The sequence below is a fragment of the Pipistrellus hanaki genome (genome assembly GCF_964339955.1).
Source record: "Pipistrellus hanaki genome assembly, chromosome: 2".
Taxonomy (NCBI): Eukaryota; Metazoa; Chordata; class Mammalia; order Chiroptera; family Vespertilionidae; genus Pipistrellus; species Pipistrellus hanaki.
Window position 1 is genome coordinate 178365163 of NC_140504.1, and position 18345 is coordinate 178383507.

The following is an 18345-nucleotide window of genomic DNA, read 5'->3' on the forward strand; positions in this document are numbered from 1 at the left end:
AGAAGTAATACCTAGCCTAAAATATACTATTAAAATTATGTAGAATAGTAAATATTGATAATTATTTTTCCTCTAATTACTATGGCTTTCTCCCAATTATTTGATTTATAATTTATATAAAATTTACTTTAATCCCAGCTGATATGACTCCGTAGTTGACTGTGGGCCCATGAACCAGGATGTCACAGTTTGATTCCCGGTCAGGGCACATGCCTGGGTTTCTGGCCCAATCCCTAGTAGGGTTGTGCAGAAGGCAGCCAATCAATGTTTTGCTCTCATCAATGTTTCTATCTCTCTACCCCTTTCTCTTTTCTCTCTAAAATCAATAAAAAATGTATTCGAAAATTTTACTTCAATTTTTTCAGATAAAAAGTACCATGTTGCAAAATTTACTTAATGGGATACACTTGAGACAGATAAGAAAGCCAGCACGAAATACAGATTATAATTTTTATTTATTTATTTTTACTTTTTTTTGTAATTAAATTATCTGTGTACATATTTTAACATTGCCCCCCCCAGATTATAATTTTTATGTATATTCATGAATACAAAGAATCTCATAATTCAGTATAGACTGGGATCTCAAAGTGCAATTCATGTTTATAGCATCACACACACACACACACACACACACACACACACACTCACACGAGGTCTGGTGCATGAAATTGGTACATGGTGAGGGGGCGGGGGGAGAAAGAAAGGGTCCTCAGCCTGGCCTGCACCCTTTCCCAATCCGGAATCCCTAGGGGGATGTCTGACTGCTGCTTTAGGCCCGATCCCACAGGGATCTCTGTAGGATTGGGCCTAAAACAACAGTCAGACATCCCTCTCACAATTTGGGACTGCTGGCTCCTAATGCTCACCTGCCTGCCTGATTACCCCTAAACGCTTGCCTGCCTGCCTCATTGACCCTAACCACCTCTGCCTGCCTGCCTGCCTGCCTGCCTCATCACCCCTAAACACTTGCCTTCCTGCCTGATTGTCCCTAACTGTTCGCCTGCCTGATTGATCACCTCTAACCACCTCTGTCTGCCTGCCTGATCACCCCTAACCACTCTACCTGCCTGCCTCATTGCCCCTAACTGCTCACTTGCCTGTCTGATCACCCCTAATCACTTCTGCCTTTGCTCCTGCTGCTGTGGTTTTGTCAGAAAGAAAGTCTGGAATGATACCAGGAATGATGTCCAGAAGGTCGTTGGGCTGTCCCGCCTAATTAGCATATTATGCTTTTACTATTGTTAATATGTACATAACTATATATATATATATAACTATATATATAACTATATATATATATATATATAAAAACTATATATAGTATACACACACACACACACACACACACACAGTTTTTCAAAACATTTAGTCTCGGTAAAGATCAAACAAGGCCAATTTTTAAGTCTTTAAGTAATAATCCATTCAAATAACCTATATAATCTAAATATGTAAAAAGAATCTCCTCAATGATTCTCTCATCAATGATGTTTCTATTTCTCTCCCTCTTCCTTTCTCTTGGTAACCACTAAAAATGTATTTTTTTAAAAATTGCGTTTGAAAGTGCTTTTAAGTTATTTTAGGTAATATTCATATTGCCAGACTTTTTCTCTTCACTTGGACAATTTAAATGATGCTAAAGAAGAACATAAGATAGCCTTGGCTAGGTAGCTCAGTTGGTTAGAGCATCGTCCCAATACAACAAGGTTGTGGGTTTGATCCCTGTCAGAACACATATAAGAATCAATCAATTGCTGAACACATAAATGAATGGAACACAAATCTCTCTAATAAAAAACAAGAAGAAGAAGAAATCTTATGTTCTTTTTTCTTATTTCAAGAAAAAAGAACATAAGATCCAGGTGCCTTTTATTTTTCATTTTGCCTTATTACGTCAGTCTTATAAAGTGGCATTGATAGCTCTTCTTTCCTCCGTATTTAGAACAATGGGAGAGCTTAGAAACCCTACGTGGTGAGAGCTATCTGATAATCCTTGAAAAAAATTATTTATTTATTCAATTGGTCAACATGAATGTGTAAGTTTCAGATGTGGGTTTCTATTGTATAAGACCTGTACATCGTACTGTGTGACCACCACCCAAAGTCAAATCTTCTGTCACTTTATATTAGGACCTTCTTCTCTTCCTACCCATCTTCCCTGTCAATCACCACACTGCTATTTGTGTACATGAGTTTGTTTTATATTGCACATATGAGTGAAATCAAATCGTTCTTAGCTTTTTCTGACTTATTTCACTTAGCATAATGTTCTCAAAGTCTATCTACGTTGTTGCAAATGGTGCCATTTCATCCTTTCTTATGACTGAGTAGTATTCCACTGTGTAGATGTACATTTTTATCCAGTCTTTTATTATAGGAAACTTTAGTATTTGTTCATCTTGTAGTTGTCAGTCTGATACTGGGGGATAAGCGATCCTACGCTGAGTGTTAAACTTCTCACTCTCGCTAATCTTCACTTTTCTTCCTGTTCCCCTCCTCTTTTAGGTGGGAGGCGATAAAGTTCCAGTTCACTAAATTGAAACATTAGTTCTGAATCTGTTCAGTATCTAATTAAAGAGTTTGGGATTAAATTAGAAGGGTCTAACCTTTCTCATAGATCCCACTAAGGTTTACCCCCAGAACACCACTATATTACTACCATAATCCCTTGTAATTCTGATAGTTCATAAAATGGTAAGTTGGTATAAACTGATAAGGACGTGGTTCTTTAGTAGCTTACCCTAATATATTTTTAATTCCCATTTCTAAGGTTAAGTACTAACCAATCTGCTAATTTCATCTTGTCTATCTGGTGCAGATCTTGCTGTTGCTTTGATCATAGTGGAAGTCTGATTGTCCGTTAGCTTCTTGATACATCGTTGCCCTGCCACAATATTACAGACCTATAAATAAAAAAAAGCTTTGTACTAGATGTATATGTCTTTTTAAAAAAAATCTGTGTCAATTACATAGAAAATTATATTTTTAATATACTTCATTGAAGTATTCTTTTTAATATAATATTAAGTAAAATAGTAAACAATACCGCTTTACCATATGATAAGAGGTAAAATTCATAAACTTGAAGTGTACCAAAATGCTAACAGTGTTGACATTTAGATTATGGATAAATTTTTTCCATATTATTTTATTATAAAAAATTTAGAATAAAATAAATGTGAGCATATAAAGTATAGGCCATAAAAGACCACAAAAGAATGGTAAATAAGAAGAAATTAATAAGCAGCCTAAACACATTACTTCTAGTGGCAGATATGTATGCTTTTGCTCTTGCCCCACTTGCAGACAGGGAAGGTGTGGGTACTTCAGCTGAAGAGTATACTTTTCTCTGAAATACTGTGCTACTGTTCTCTCCACAGTTTGGCCATTTTCTAACTGCAAAGGAAAGCTGGGGGGAAAAAAGTACACATTAACAACTCTTATCTCATTATGAGCCAGCAAAATTCCCAATCCTTTAACTAGAGCAAGCCGCCTCACATCACCAGCTTTTCTTACGTTTGATGACTGGCAGGCCTTCTTGTTACATTACAAACACGGTATTTCCGTCTCATTGTTCCACAATGAGTCACTTCAACCTTCAGACCTGTTCCCAACAAGAAAAACAAGATTACAGAACTGTCAAATGTGGAATATTTATAGTTATCAAATCTGTTCACTACTATAAAAACTCAAAATTCTAAACAGAAAATTTGTGATATAAGCAATGTGATATTAACAAAGGATTTTATATAAAACATTGCAAATAATGGTTATAATCAAAATACTTAACTCCAAACACCTTCTCTATCATGTCAAGCTCTACACATTAAAAAATAATATCATATAATCTGCAAAGCTTTTGGATCATGGGACAAAGTTCTCCATTCATGAAAACCTTGTTCACTAAGTGAAGATCAGAATTTCGTAAAGCTCAAGAAGGAAGTCCTTCAGAGCTTTTTAAAGAAGGAAGGAAAAAAAAAAAAATCCTGGCCCTTTTAACCTAAGTGGAGTGACAATTTTGTTGAAGTATAATATATAGTGACACAGCTTTTACTACTATTAGAATTCAAATACAACCAAAAGAATTCCTAGATCAGGTGATCCCTACTTTCTTATGTAATCACTGACTCCTTTGAGAATCTGATGAAAGCAATAAATTCAAGAAAAGGCACATAATTTAACATGCAATTTTATATGTTCTTAGATTCTTGTAGCCCATTTGTGGACTCTAGGGGAAAGAAGGACTTTTAAATCATTGGCTGAAATTCTGTGGGATAGATTTTCTTAAGCAGAGCTGTCCAACAGTTTTCTGAAATGATGGAATATTTGATATCTGTGCTAATATGGTAATCACTAGCAATGTGCTACTGAGTACATGAAGTGTAGCTACTTTGAATGAGAAACTGAAAATTTAATTTTAACAAGTTTAAATTCAAATAGCTATGTTTGTTAATGGTTAAGATATTGGCCAATGGTTTTAGAGCTACCTAAAGGAGTTAAATACATACAACGGTTACTGCTCACAGGTAAGCAACTCCACTTCTATGGCTTACACTCCAAAGGTGGGAATCTAAAAATGGGTAGATTGAGGGCAACTTTTAGTTCCCTGGTAGTACTCATAGCTACTTTTGTATTATTTCCCTTTTATATCTGTGATTCCTATAGTGCAGTGCTTCTTAACCAGAGGTAATTTTGCCCTCCAGGAAACATTTGGAATGTTTGGAGACTTAAAAAAAATTATTTTTAAATTACAGTTTATGTTCAGTATTACATTTAGTTTCAGGTATAGTGTTTAAACAATTATATATATTTCAAGTACCCACCTGGCATCATACATAGTTATTACAATATTATTAATTATATTCCCTATGCTGTACTTTACAGACATTTTTATTGTCACAACTGCGGGTGCTATGGCAACGAGTGGATGCTAGATTTAGGGACACTTAGATGCAGGGATGCTTCTAAATATCCTACAAGGCACAAGGCAGCACTAACTCCCACCCTCTTAAGACAATAAAAAATCATCCTATCCAAACATCAACAGTGCCAAAGTTGAGAAACCCTACTATAATATAACTTATTTTCCTAGCTATTATAATTACTAATTATAGAACCAAACATAAAGTTCACTCATAGTATTATTTTCTTCTGATATATCACCAAAAATTAAGATGTTAAACGAGCCCAGTGTCACTGTACCAGGTTGGTATGGGTTTTGAGTAAATTATTAAATCAGTGATAGATAGTTTTTTTAAATAATTACCTTTATAAAACTAAAATTTCAGATCAATTAGAGCATTTACTATGCCTCTATATTATTAATGAGTAGAAAATAAAATATTATCAAGTAATGCCTTAAAAGAAGGAAATATCAATAATTTAAAGTGTGTAAGATGTAAAAAATTATGTTCAGGGGAAAAACACAATAGAAAATTTAAAACCAATTTCTGTTATCTCACATCACTTAGCAATTTATTTATAATTCTTTCCCTTGAATTAAAAAATCCTATATGGGGGGGGCAATGTTAAAATATGTACACAGATAATAATTTAATTTAAAAATTAATTTAAAAATCCTATATAATAAAGAGGTAATATGCAAATTAACCCTCACAAGATGGCTGCCTATGACCAGGTCGGCAAGGGGGTTTAGTGAGGGACGACCAAACAACTGAACAAGCAGGCTGCGTGGGGCGACCAGGCCGGTGGAGGGGGGGGGAGAGAGAGGGATTAGGGGTGACCAAGCCAGCGAGGGGGGGGGGCGCAGTAAGAGGCAACCAGGCTGGCAGGGGGGACAGTTAGGGGTGACCAGGCCAGTGGGGAAGGGTGTAGTTGGGAGTTGGGAGCGATTAGGCTGGCAGAGGGAGCAGTTAGGGGTGACCAGGCTGGGGGTGGTGGTGCAGTTGGGGGCGGCCAGGCTGGCAGGGGGAGCCGTTAGGAGCAATTAGGCTGGCAGGAAGGGCAGTGAGGAGTGACTGGGCCAGTGGGATAACCAGGCCGGCGCGGGTAGGGGTGCAGCTGGGGGTGACCAGGCTGGCAGCGGGGGGCAGTAAGGGATGACCAGGCTGGTGAGGGGGACAGTTAGGAGTAACCAGGCAAACAAAGAGGAGGTAGCTGGGAGTGACCTGGCTGGCAGCTAGGGGCGACCGGGCTGACGGGGGAAGGGGCAGTTAGGAGCAATCAGGCCAGCAGTGGAGGACAATTAGGGGCGAACAGGCAGGCAGGCAAGCAATTAGGAGCCAGCGGTCCACGATTGTGAGAGGGATGTCTGACACATCCCCCAAGGGGTCCAGATTGGAGAGGCTGCAAGCTGGGCTGAGGGGACTCCCCTCTCTCACTCCCCTTGCATGAATTTGTACACTGGGCCTCTAGTTTATTAATAAGGTTCTATAAACCTACTATTTAAGTTTGGACAAAAAATAAACTGGTACTCGTACGTATACATGGTACTTTTACCAAACACTTTCCCCAATATTTTGCTGTTTAACTATGAATTATTGCACAAAGAAACCACCTTAATATTTAGGAAAAAGTTCAAATGGAACCAAAGGAATATACTAAGGAAATTTATTCATTATATCATACTTTGTATCACTGTTTAGGTTTTCATCAAATTCCTCTTGCCAACTAAAAATTAAATCCAAATATATAGCACAAAACACCTAACTTTGATTTTTAAAAATATTTTTTTTAAATATATATTTTTTTAATTTCAGACGAGATCGGGCGCGTTCAGGGTGGTATGGCCGTAGACTATTTTTTTGATTTCAGAGAGGAAGGGAAAGGGAGAGCGAGATAGAAACATTAATAATGAGAGAGAATCACTGATTGGCTGCCTCCTGCACATCCCTACTGGGGATTGGGCCCACAACCCAGGCATGTGCCCTTGAGCAGAATCGAATCTAGGACCCTTCAGTCCTCAGGCTGAAGCTCTATTCACTAAGCCAAACCAGCCAGGGCATAACTTTGATTTTTTTGAGTTACTGTGGTAGTAATACTTGATGTACTTTGAAGAGCCATCTTAAAAAAAAAAAAAAAAAAAAAAGACTTCTTGACTTTGGAGGGAAAAAAAAATCATTAGTTAATTAGATTTAATTCAGATTTTTCTACCTCAAATCTAGGGATACAGGTTCTTATGGATTAGACCAAAACCCAGGATTAGGAGAAAATCAAAATTTAAAAAATGGATTACATAATTCTCTGCCCAGGTCCCCCCACCCCAAACCCTCCATCCAACAATAAAAAATTGGCTTTAATAAGTCAAATATTTAACCTATAAACTTGGCTTTACCTTCACTATAACATCAACTTTATAATGCTTTCTAGTCATTTTTTCAGTCATTTCTTTAGGCCCCTGAGCAGTTGAAGTTAAGATCGAATCCATGCTCTTCGGGCAGCAGTTGAATCCTTGTTCTGTACATCTTGTATTTTCTGTGATAAAGTGGTGATATGAGTTGATAGCATAGTTACCGTAAAATAATCTAAGTGACTTCATTATATCAGAGGTGGTAACTAAGCAGCAACTCCATTGGAAACCATGGCATTTAGATGATCACATATTAATGGCGGGTAATGCACTATCTCCCAACAATGCTAACTGTGCAGTTAATACAAATTATGAAAGGATAATGGTATGATTGCAGTAGAGTACATTTTCTTATTTTGGTACTTCAATTACTTGAGGTAAATGGATGCTTATTTTCAAAGCAGGAAAGATTTCCCTCGTAATGCTTTATTACAATGATTACCTCTTTCCTGGTTACTAAATGGCAAACAATGATTGACTACTGGAACAAGCAGATGCACTCAGCTACTACTTTTAATCAAAACTGCTCTTGAAAATTCCCTTAAATTGCTGGAAAAATTAATGTATGTAGGTCTGCATATAAAATTATATATGTATTTTTAAATGTATACAGGGATGTACATACATATGAAAAGTTAAATATATATAAAACATATACTTTAGAGCAATATTAAAATGATTTTTTATATTTTTGGGGAAGACCATGTAGAGATGAATTAAATTAGTAAACCATATATATGATGCAAGATCACTCTACCAATTTTAGCTAATTAAAAGAGGCAAGATCAATGATCCACTGTATAATGCACATAAAATAACTAAATTCCAACTCTAGAACACATGAAATAGACTAGCCCCTTATCCATAAATTTTCAAAGGAATATAATATTCTGCTACCATTTCATAAAAATAAGGAAGTCATTGTATTAGAATTCATTCAATTCTGTTACTTCCAATTCTGAAGTAACGTTTTTGAAATAACCTTTATATTTTTAACAGTATTATAGAAGCATTTCCCTATGAGACTCATACCTTCAGCTAATAAAGGAAAGTATTAACCAAAAATTAGCTGATATTGGTATTAATCCCATTTCTTGGTACTTCTGTCACTGAAACACTATCTAAGCTGTTATTATAATGAATATTTTATAACTGATCTTTATTTTACTGGTAATGTTACATGAATAAACTATAATTTAAAAAAAAACTTTCAATAAGTTTGTCATACTCATGAATTTTATAGTTAAGTTGTTCCAAATGCTAATTAATTCACCTTTTATCTCTTTGGTGAATTTTACCCGATGAGAATCAGTCAGAGGTCTTGGTTGCTCATCAATATTATGAATGTCAAGAACTTCACACATGAACTGAATTACAGGTTGTGCTTTGTAGAAGGCAGTGGCAGAAACTAGGAAGAAAAACAAAATAGTACAAATTAATGCTTCCTTCAAAAAATTCAGATTCAATCTCAGCTCCATGATAATGAACTAATTATAGAATTAAAATCATCCTTTATGTATACTTATAAAAATATTTCCAAAATTAAGCAGTTTCAATTTAACCTCTGTTTGACTAAAAGACAAGCACAAGAACAGAAAAGCTAAAAATTAGAGTTTTTATAATCTCTTTCTTTCACCATGGTAACTGAATCATTCCATTCTCTACTACATGTACAGAGAAGTGTTCAGGGTATGAAACAAGGCCTGGAAAGGGACAAAGAAGGCCTGAGACCCTTAGCAAATGAGAAAGTTATGATTTATTTCTTAAAGCTTTCTGTGCCACTCAGACTGTTTTATCTATTCTAGTGAGAGCTTTCTATTTTGTACAGATTTGAGTAGACAGCGGTGTTAAATGTTATTAGTGCTAATGAAAGCTATAGGTAGTTAACAATTGTAAGGAGTATCTGCCTAATGTTATCTAGCTACAGTTGCAGTTTTCTAACAGTCAACCAGCATGATTTCTTAATCTTTGCTTTTGGTACTGGAAGAGCTTCACTAATGGCTAGTAGATCATCTTCACACATTTCTTTTCTTTTTTTTTTCTTCCTTTTTCTTTTTTTAGTCTGTTCTCGTTTCTCTGGGAGAGAATGACTTTTTAAAATAATATACATTTTATTGATATTTTACAGAGAGGAAGGTAGAGGGATAGAGACCTAGAAACATCGAGAGAGAAACATCAGCTGCCCCACTGGGTGCCTGCAACCAAGGTACATGCCCCTAACCGGAATCGAACCTGGGATCTTTCAGTCCACAGGCAGACACTCTATCCACTGAGCCAAACTGGTTTAGGCTTCACACGTTTCTTAAACACATATTTACTGACTGCTATTATGTGCTACACTAGGAGTTAAAAAACATGCTCACTGTGTACTGGTGAGAGTGGAAGGAGTAAAAGAGGGGGACATATGTATTAGGTCTAGTAATAATTAATGACGTTTTCTAATACTTTTTTAAATCGAATTTATTTAAACAATACAACAAAATTTAATCAACAATATAGTTGCCGTTGTTTTCTACTACTTGTGCCCAATGCTCAGGAAGTATTTTAATCCCTCTGTTGTAAAATTCTTGTGATTTTGATGCAAAAAATTCGGTCAATGCATTTTTGAGGCATTCTTCATTATTAAATTTTTTTCCAAGAAGAAAGTTTTGCAAAGAACGAAACAAATGGTAATCGGAAGGGGCAATATCAGGAGAATATGCAGGTTGAGGGAGAACTTCCCATTCCAACTGGCGCAGTTTTTCAGCAGTGATTCTTGCAGTATGCGGTCGTGCGTTATCGTGGTGAAGAATTACGCCCTTCCGATTAATCAGTGCGGGTTCTTTTTCTCTTAAAGCTTGGGCTAACCTTTCCAATTGGGCACTATACACTGCACTTGTAATGGTTTGGTTAGATGGTAAAAGTTCATAATGAAGAATTCCTTTAAAATTCCACCAAACACACATCACTTTTTTCGCATGCAAGTCAGGTTTTGGCGTGGGCTGCAGAGCCTCATTTTTGTCCAACCATTGAGGCCGCCTTTTCAAATTAACATACAGCACCCATTTTTCATTTCTGGTAACAATTTGCTCTAAAAACGGCAAACGGTTTTGATGAGAGAGGAGCGAACTGCAAATTGTGACTCTTTGATTACGGTTGTTGTCGGTCAACTCATGAGGAACCCATTTTCCAAACTTTTGGACTTTGCCAAGTGCACGCAATTGATTGGAAATTGTTTTTTGTGAACAATTTAAAGTTGTCGCAAGCTCTTGTTGGGTAATTTGAGGATTTTGCACCAAAAGAGCTTGAAGAGCTTCTTGATCAAAATTGGACACACGGCCTCGACCACTCTTGTCATCTAACAAAAAATTTCCCTCGCGAAATTTCTCAAACCAACGCTGGCATTTTCTGGCGCTAACTGCATCTTGACCAAGAGCACTACAGATGTTTTTTGCAGCCTCACTTGCTTTTCTTCCTAATTGGAACTCGTAAAGCATGCAGTGCCGAATATGCTCTTCATCCGCCATCTTCTTAGCCCTAGTTCTGCAACAAAAACCAAACCAAACAAACTTTTTCAAGCAAAACTTGTTAATTGCACTTCACACGTTCTGTAGATACCACGTGTTTGAAGGTTATGTCAATACAAGTCAACGCCAAGCAAGATTTTAAACGAATGTTTAAAAACGACATTAATTATTACTAGACCTGATAATACCTTGAACAATAAAGATAAATTTTAAAAAAAGAAAGATATGCACTCCTATGTTCATAGTAGCATTATTTACAATAACTAAGATCTGGAAACAGCCCAAATACCCAGCAGTAGATAAGCAGATAAAAAAGATGTGGTACATTACACAATGGAATACTATGAGGATATAATAAAGAAGGATCTCTTACCCTTTGTGACAGCATAGATGGAACTGGAGATTATTATGCTAAGTGTAATAAGCCAGTCAGAGAAAGACAAATATCACATTATCTCACTTAAATGTTGAATCTAATGAACAAAATAGGTTCAGAGACATGGGTGCATGGAACAGCCTGACAGATCTCAGAGAGAAGCGGGAGAGGGATGTGGGAGGGCAGGAAGAGGTTAATCAAATAATTTATATGCATAGCCCATGGACAGAGACAATAGTGCAGTGAAGGCCTGGGGTGGGGTAGGGGCAGGATGGAGGGGAGGCAAAGGACGGGAAATAGAGGACATCTGTAATATGTTAATAGTAAAAATACATTTTTAAAAAGTTCTACCAAAAATTGATGGCAAATTTCAAATTCAACTTCAGTTAATAGAAAGTCCTAACTAGCACAGTAATTTAAGTTAAAAAAAGAAAGAAGGAAGGAAGGAAGGAAGGAAGGAAGGAAAGAAAGAAAGAAAGAAAAAGTAGCCCTAGAAAGAAAGAAAGAAAGAAAGAAAGAAAGAAAGAAAGAAAGAAAGAAAGAAAGAAAGAAGGAAAGAAAGAAAGAAAGAAAAAATAGCCCTAACTGGTTTGGCTCAGTGGATAGAGTGCTGGACTGTGGATTCAAGGGTCCCAGGTTTGATTCTGGTCAAGGGCATGTACCTTGATTGTGGGCACATACCCAGTAGGGAGTGTGCAGGAGGCAGCTGATTGATGTTTCTCTCTCATCGATGTTTCTAACTCTCTCTATAAAAAAACCAATAAAATATATATTTTTAAAAAGTAAAGAGAATGAAAAGGAAGAAACAAAATTATTCTCTACAATATGACTATCTACACAGAAAACCCAATATTCTATAAATTACAGAATTAATAAGAGAGTTCAGCAAGGTTGCTAGATTTAAAATCAACATCCTATATAATAAAAGGGTAATACGCAAATCGACTGAACTGCAGAACAACCGGTCACTATGACACGCACTGACCACCAGAGGGCAGATGCTCAACGCAGGAGCTGCCCCCTGGTGGTTAGTGCACTCCCACAGGGGAAGCACCACTCAGCCAGAAGCCAGGCTCACAGCTCACGGCTGGTGAACGCAGCAGCATGGAGGAAGCCTCTCCTGCCTCCACAGCAGCCCTAAGGATGTTCGACTGACATGCCCAGAGGGTTCCTGGACTGCTAGAGGGCACAGGCCAGGCTGAGTCACCAGAATGTCGTGTACAGGGTCTCTAGTATGAAAATAAATTATATTCTTATATATTACACTAACCAACTTAAAATTTAATAAAAAAACACTTAAAACCACAACATAAAATATAAGGTACTTGAAATGAAATCCGAACAAAAGATGTATAAGACCTATAGAGGGAATAGATATCTTTACTATTGAAAGATATTACAGAAGATGTAAATATATGCAGTAATATATCCAATTCATGTAAATTATCCCCAAATTAATCTGTAAATTCAAAGCAATTTCAATCAAAATACCAACAGGATACAACCCCCACAACTTTAAGAAGCTGAGATGAAAATTAATACGAAAAAGCAATAAAACATGAATAGCCAAAACAATTTTTAAGAATAAGGTCAGTGCCTGGCCAGCATGGCTCAGTGGTTGAATGTTAACTTATGTACCAGGAGGTCATGGTTTGATTCCAATCAGGGCAGATGCCTAGGTTGTGGGCTAGATCCCCAGTGTGAGATGTGCATGAGGCAGCTGATCAATGATTCTCTCTCATCCATTGATGTTTCCATCTCTCTCACTCTCTCCCTTCCTCTCTGAAATCAATACAAATATATTAAAAAAATAAAAGAATAAGGTCAGTCTTGTCATTCATCATGATTTTAATAATCCTATTCAAGTCAAGAGACTGTGGAGACAGATACATTGACCAGCAGAATGGACTTGAAAACCTACCTCATACTCTACACAAAAACAAATTCCTACTCAGAGAACTTAATATGAAAAAATTAAGTTTAGAGTAAAATATAGAATATGTTGATCTTGGAGGTAAGAATTCCCAGAACAATATATAAAACTATAAACCATAAAAAAAGTTTGAAGATGTGCATAATTACCAACTCAGCAACTCCACTATATTGGAATGTATACAAGAGAAAATCCCTTATCTGCAAAAGGAGATGAATAAGAATGCTTATTATAGCATTGTTTTTACTTTTAAAAATATTTTTTTATTGATTTCAGGGAGGGAGAGGGAAACATCAATGATGAATGAGAATCATTGATCGCCTGCCTCCTGCATGCCCCATTCTGGGATCAAGCCCAAAACTGGGAATGCGCCTTGACCAGGAATCGAACCTGCTGGTTCATAGGTTAATGTAGCACTGGCCAAACTGTAGCATTGTTTTTAATAGTAGAAAGAATGGAAACAACTTAAATATCCATCAATTGAATAGATAACTGTGTAGTATATTCATTCAGTTAAAATTTATAGGCAGGTGCTAGATTTCAGATAAAAAATTGAGAAGTAAAATACAGATATTACTTGAGAGGAATTTGGTGGAAATGAATTATCAACAATTTGATTGCAAGAATCTATACATGTATAAATACAACTAAGGAAATTTTTTATTATTGCTTAGCAAAATATTCACATCATAACACTCCAGAGATATTTAAAAATTACGAACTTAATCAAAAATTTTAAAATATAAAAGATCACATATTTACTACTGTCTAAAACATGAATGTGCTACATAAATAATGTCAATACCACATAACAAGCATCCAGATCACGATTCAAATAATGCCAATATCCTAGAATTTCTTCCCTAGCCCCTTCCCAACCCTGACTTCCTTTCTCTCCTTTAAAAGTAACCAAAATCCCTCAGATAATTAGCGACTTTGAGTATGTTTTCATGTGCCTCTTGGCCTTCCTTCTGTCTTCTTTTGAAAAGATTTTATTTAGGTCCTTTACTAATTATCCAAGAGATGCAAATCAAAATGACAATGCGGTACCATCTCACACCTGTCAGAATGGCTATCGTCAATAAATCAGCAAACAACAAATGCTGGCAAGGATGCAGAGAAAAAGGAACCCTCATGCACTGCTGGTGGGAATGCAGACGGGTGCAACCACTGTGGAGAACAGTATGGAGTTTCCTCAAAAACTGAAAATGGAACTCCCATTTGACCAGTAATCCCACTCCTAGGAATATATCCTAAGAAACTAGAAACACCAGTTAGAAAAGATTGTTCATAGCAGCACAATCTACAATAGCTAGGATTTGGAATCAGCCTAGGTGCCCATCAGCAGATGATTGGATCAAAAACTATGGTACATCTACACAATGGAATACTATGCTGCCATAAAAAAGAAGGAATTCTCATCATTTGCAGTAACCTGGATGGAATTGGAGAACATTATGCTGAGTGAAATAAGCCAGTCAATGAAAGAAAAACACCACATGATCTCACTCATTTATGGATAATAAGGAACATTATAAACTGATGAACAAAAAAATACAGAGACAGTAAAGAAACAAACAGATTGTCAAATCACAGCAGGTAGGGTAGGGAGAGATAAGAGATCAACCGAAAGACTTGTATTGCCGAAACTGGTTTGTCTCAGTGGATAGAGTGTCGGCCTGTGGACTGAAGGGTTCCAGGTTCGATTCCGATCAGGGCATGTACCTTGGTTGCGGGCACATCCCCAGTAGGGGGTGTACAAGAGGCAGCTAATCAATGATTCTCTCTCATCGATGTTTCTAGCTCTCTGTCCCTCTCTCTTCCTCTCTGTGAAAAATAAATAAAATATATTAAAAAAAAGAAAGAAAGACTTGTATGCATGCATATAAGCATAACCAATGGAGGAAAAACTATGGGGAGGGAGGGCATGTTTGGGAGTATGTGTGTGGGGGGTGGGGATTGGTAAGGTATGTACACATATAATATCTTAATAATAAAAATTAAAAATAAAATAAAATAAAAGTAACCAAAATCCTGGCTTTAATGGCATCACTTCATCCCTAAATAACAGTTTAATTTTCCTAGTTCCTGAACTTTATATAACTGGAAACAAAGCATGTATTTATTTTGAGACTTGTTAAAAGTCTAAATCATCTATATTTTAATTAAATGTAATTACTTTATTTTCACTGCTCTACATTCTTATTGAAGAAATATACAATTTACCATTCTAATATTGGTAGGTATTTGTCTTGGTATTTTGGTTATTAGAATAATGTCATGAACATTCTCACTGATGGTCTTTTTGTGGCATATAAATTACATACAAATTTCCCTAGTAGAAAAGGCTGTATCTAGGAGAATTGTTGAGTCATACTGGATGTGTGTCTCTAACTTTTCTAGATGACGCTAAACACTTGCAAAGTAGTTTTAACAACTGACCCACAGCAGTTTGTAATAATCACTCTTGTGCCAAATTCTCAATAACTGTCAATATTGTCAGACTTTTAGCATTTCTGGTGGGTGTGTAGTGATATCTCATTTTTAAAAAGCAATTTTAAAGTCTAGTTTACATACAATAAAATACATCTTAAGTGTAAAGTTCAATTATTTTGAAAAATGTATAATTTATACATTTATACCACCCCGATTAAGACAGAACATTTACACCACCCCAGAAAGTGCTTTCCTGCCCCAATGTAATCATTTCTTCCTCCATCTGCCCCAGATAACTTTTCTGATTCTTTTTAGAATAGATTAACTGGTTCCAAAATTTCATATAAATGCATTTTTTATATAAATGCAATTTATACTGTATGTACTACTACTATGTGTCTGACTTCTTTTGAACATTTTAGCGGAGATTCATCCATACCACTATATAAATTATTGAGTGGATCTATTTCTATAGCTATTCTAATTGCTTCTCAGCCTTCTGGCCAAGTATTGTATCTGTAGCTATTCTATAACTTAATTTATATGTCCTTCTTTTACCCCCCTTTTCATACTTAAAAAAAATTAATTGCTGTAGCTTTAAAACATGTCTTGAAATCAGGTCGTATAAATCTTCTGTTTTTCAAGATGGTTTTGGCTATTCTAGGTTCTCTGCCATTTGCATGCAAATTTTAATCAGCCTGCCGATTAATATTTTTTAAAAGCCTTATGAGATTTGAGATTGTGTTAAATCTATAGATCAACTTGGGGAGAATGGACATCTTAACTATTTGAGTCTTCTGGTCTAAAAACATGATATTTATCTTTTCTAGGAATACCTTAGAGTAGTGTTTCCCAAACTTTTGACATATGTGTACCCCTTCTACAATTTTCGTATCACCGAGTACCCCTCGTACTCATGAGAATGAAGAATTAGGTGCAGCTAAGCACGATGCAGTGCATATCCCAACCAAACTCTTCCCGTACCCCTGGGGGTATGCGTACCACACTTTGGGAAACACTGCCTTAGAGCTTTTGGTGTAGAGGCTTTCCACACATCTCTTTAAACCTATTTCTAAACATATTTTTTTCATATTCTTATAAATGGTACATACATTTTTTTCATTTTTCCCAATTGTTGAATACTGACATTATTTCTTGTTATATTGCTAGTGTTAATTTTTGTTTATGCAAACTGTATCTTATGACTTTGCTAATAAGTTCATAATAGTTTTTTTTGGAGGGTAGATTCCTTAAGATTTTATATATAGACAATTATGACTTCTGTAAAAAGAAATATTTCTGCCCTGACGGGTTTGGCTCAGTGGCTAGAGCATCAGCCTGCGGACTGAAGGGTCCTGGGTTCGAACTTGGTTTCGGGCACATCCCCAGTAGGGGGTGTGCAGGAGGCAGCTGATTGATGTTTCTCTCATCAATGTTTTTAACTCTCTATACCTTAATTCAAGACAAACATATTGCCAAAAACGGTTTGGCTCAGTGGAGAGAGCGTCAGCCTGTGGACTGAAAGGTCCCAGGTTTGATTCCGGTTAAGGGCATGTACCTTGGTTGTAGGCACGTCCCCAGTAGGGGGTGTGCAAGAGGCAGCTGATTGATGTTTCTAACCCTCTATCCCTCTCTCTTCCTCTCTGTAAAAAAATCAATAAAATATAATAAATAAATAAATAAATAAATAAATAAATAAACAAACACATGAAGCAAGCAACACTAATATTATGATTAATAAATTATTAAAAATTTGTTTTCCTTACAAAAAACTTTTGACTCTTAAGCAGAATAAATTACAATTTAATAATTTATTATCCAATTATATTTTACAATAATTTTACAACCACTTATATCTTCTGATTACTTTCTTCTAGGAGCAAAATACAGTGAATGTGTTATAGAAAGCTACTTTTTACTGAAAAGCACAGAAAAAAGTAAATAAAGATAAAATAACACTCTTCAGTTTAGCTGTCCTGGGTCTGACATTTGTCTGCCAGAAAATTGCTTCTTAAAGGAATACAGCAGAGAACTGTGAATATTGAGAGCATAAGCTTTGGAGTCAGAACAGTGGACCTCAATCTTTTAAATGTCAACTACATGACCATGAGCCTTAAATGTAAACTTTACTTATATTCAAGTATAGGTTTAATAGGTTATATCATATGTAAACTATTTAAATATAAAATACAAACTATGTGACCTTAGAGAAAGCCATTTTAGAGAAAGTTTAGAGATTTTTAACTCTCTAAACTTTAACGGGAGTATCACTTAACTCCTACAACTGTGGTGGAGTTTGTATGAGATAATTCATGTAAAACCCTTAGCATTCTACCTGTTATATAATAAGAGGTAAATAAAAATAACTTAAGGGAGAAAGCACTAATAAACACCAGATTTATTGTGATGCTCTTAAAATGTGTGAATTACAATAATAACATGAAAGTTGAAAATGAATTTGGCCTAAAACAGGCTAACTTAAAAATAAATTCCACATTTCATTGAATCTAAGATGCTAATGAAGGTAGGGCATATAGTGATTCTATGTAACCTGATAAAGAAACTTGACAATTATTAGTAAACTGACAAACCATCAACTGTAAGACATCTCTCAATTACAGAGGTAAAAAAAAAACTTTTTTGAGTCTTAGATAAAATTAAGTAAGCTTAATTTTAATTATGCAGTTGAGAGAATATTAAGTACCATGAGAACAATCATTGTGAAGATTAAGTTACACAATTAGAATTAAATTGCTCTATTTCTCAGAGTACTCTTCCATGCTTA

General features: G+C 35.8%; 1 protein-coding gene across 1 annotated transcript in view; it reads right to left on the reverse strand.

Moving 5' to 3' along the window:
* The window catches only part of AGO3 (argonaute RISC catalytic component 3), a 96672-nt gene that overhangs the window by 40272 nt on the left and 38055 nt on the right, over window positions 1–18345 (reverse strand). The window contains exons 6-9 of the mRNA XM_084871937.1: window positions 8583–8717; window positions 3517–3604; window positions 3262–3409; window positions 2784–2903 (exon numbers count right to left, since the gene is read on the reverse strand). Coding sequence (XP_084728063.1) covers window positions 2784–2903; window positions 3262–3409; window positions 3517–3604; window positions 8583–8717 — 491 coding nt within the window. The remainder of the gene's footprint in view (window positions 1–2783; window positions 2904–3261; window positions 3410–3516; window positions 3605–8582; window positions 8718–18345) is intronic.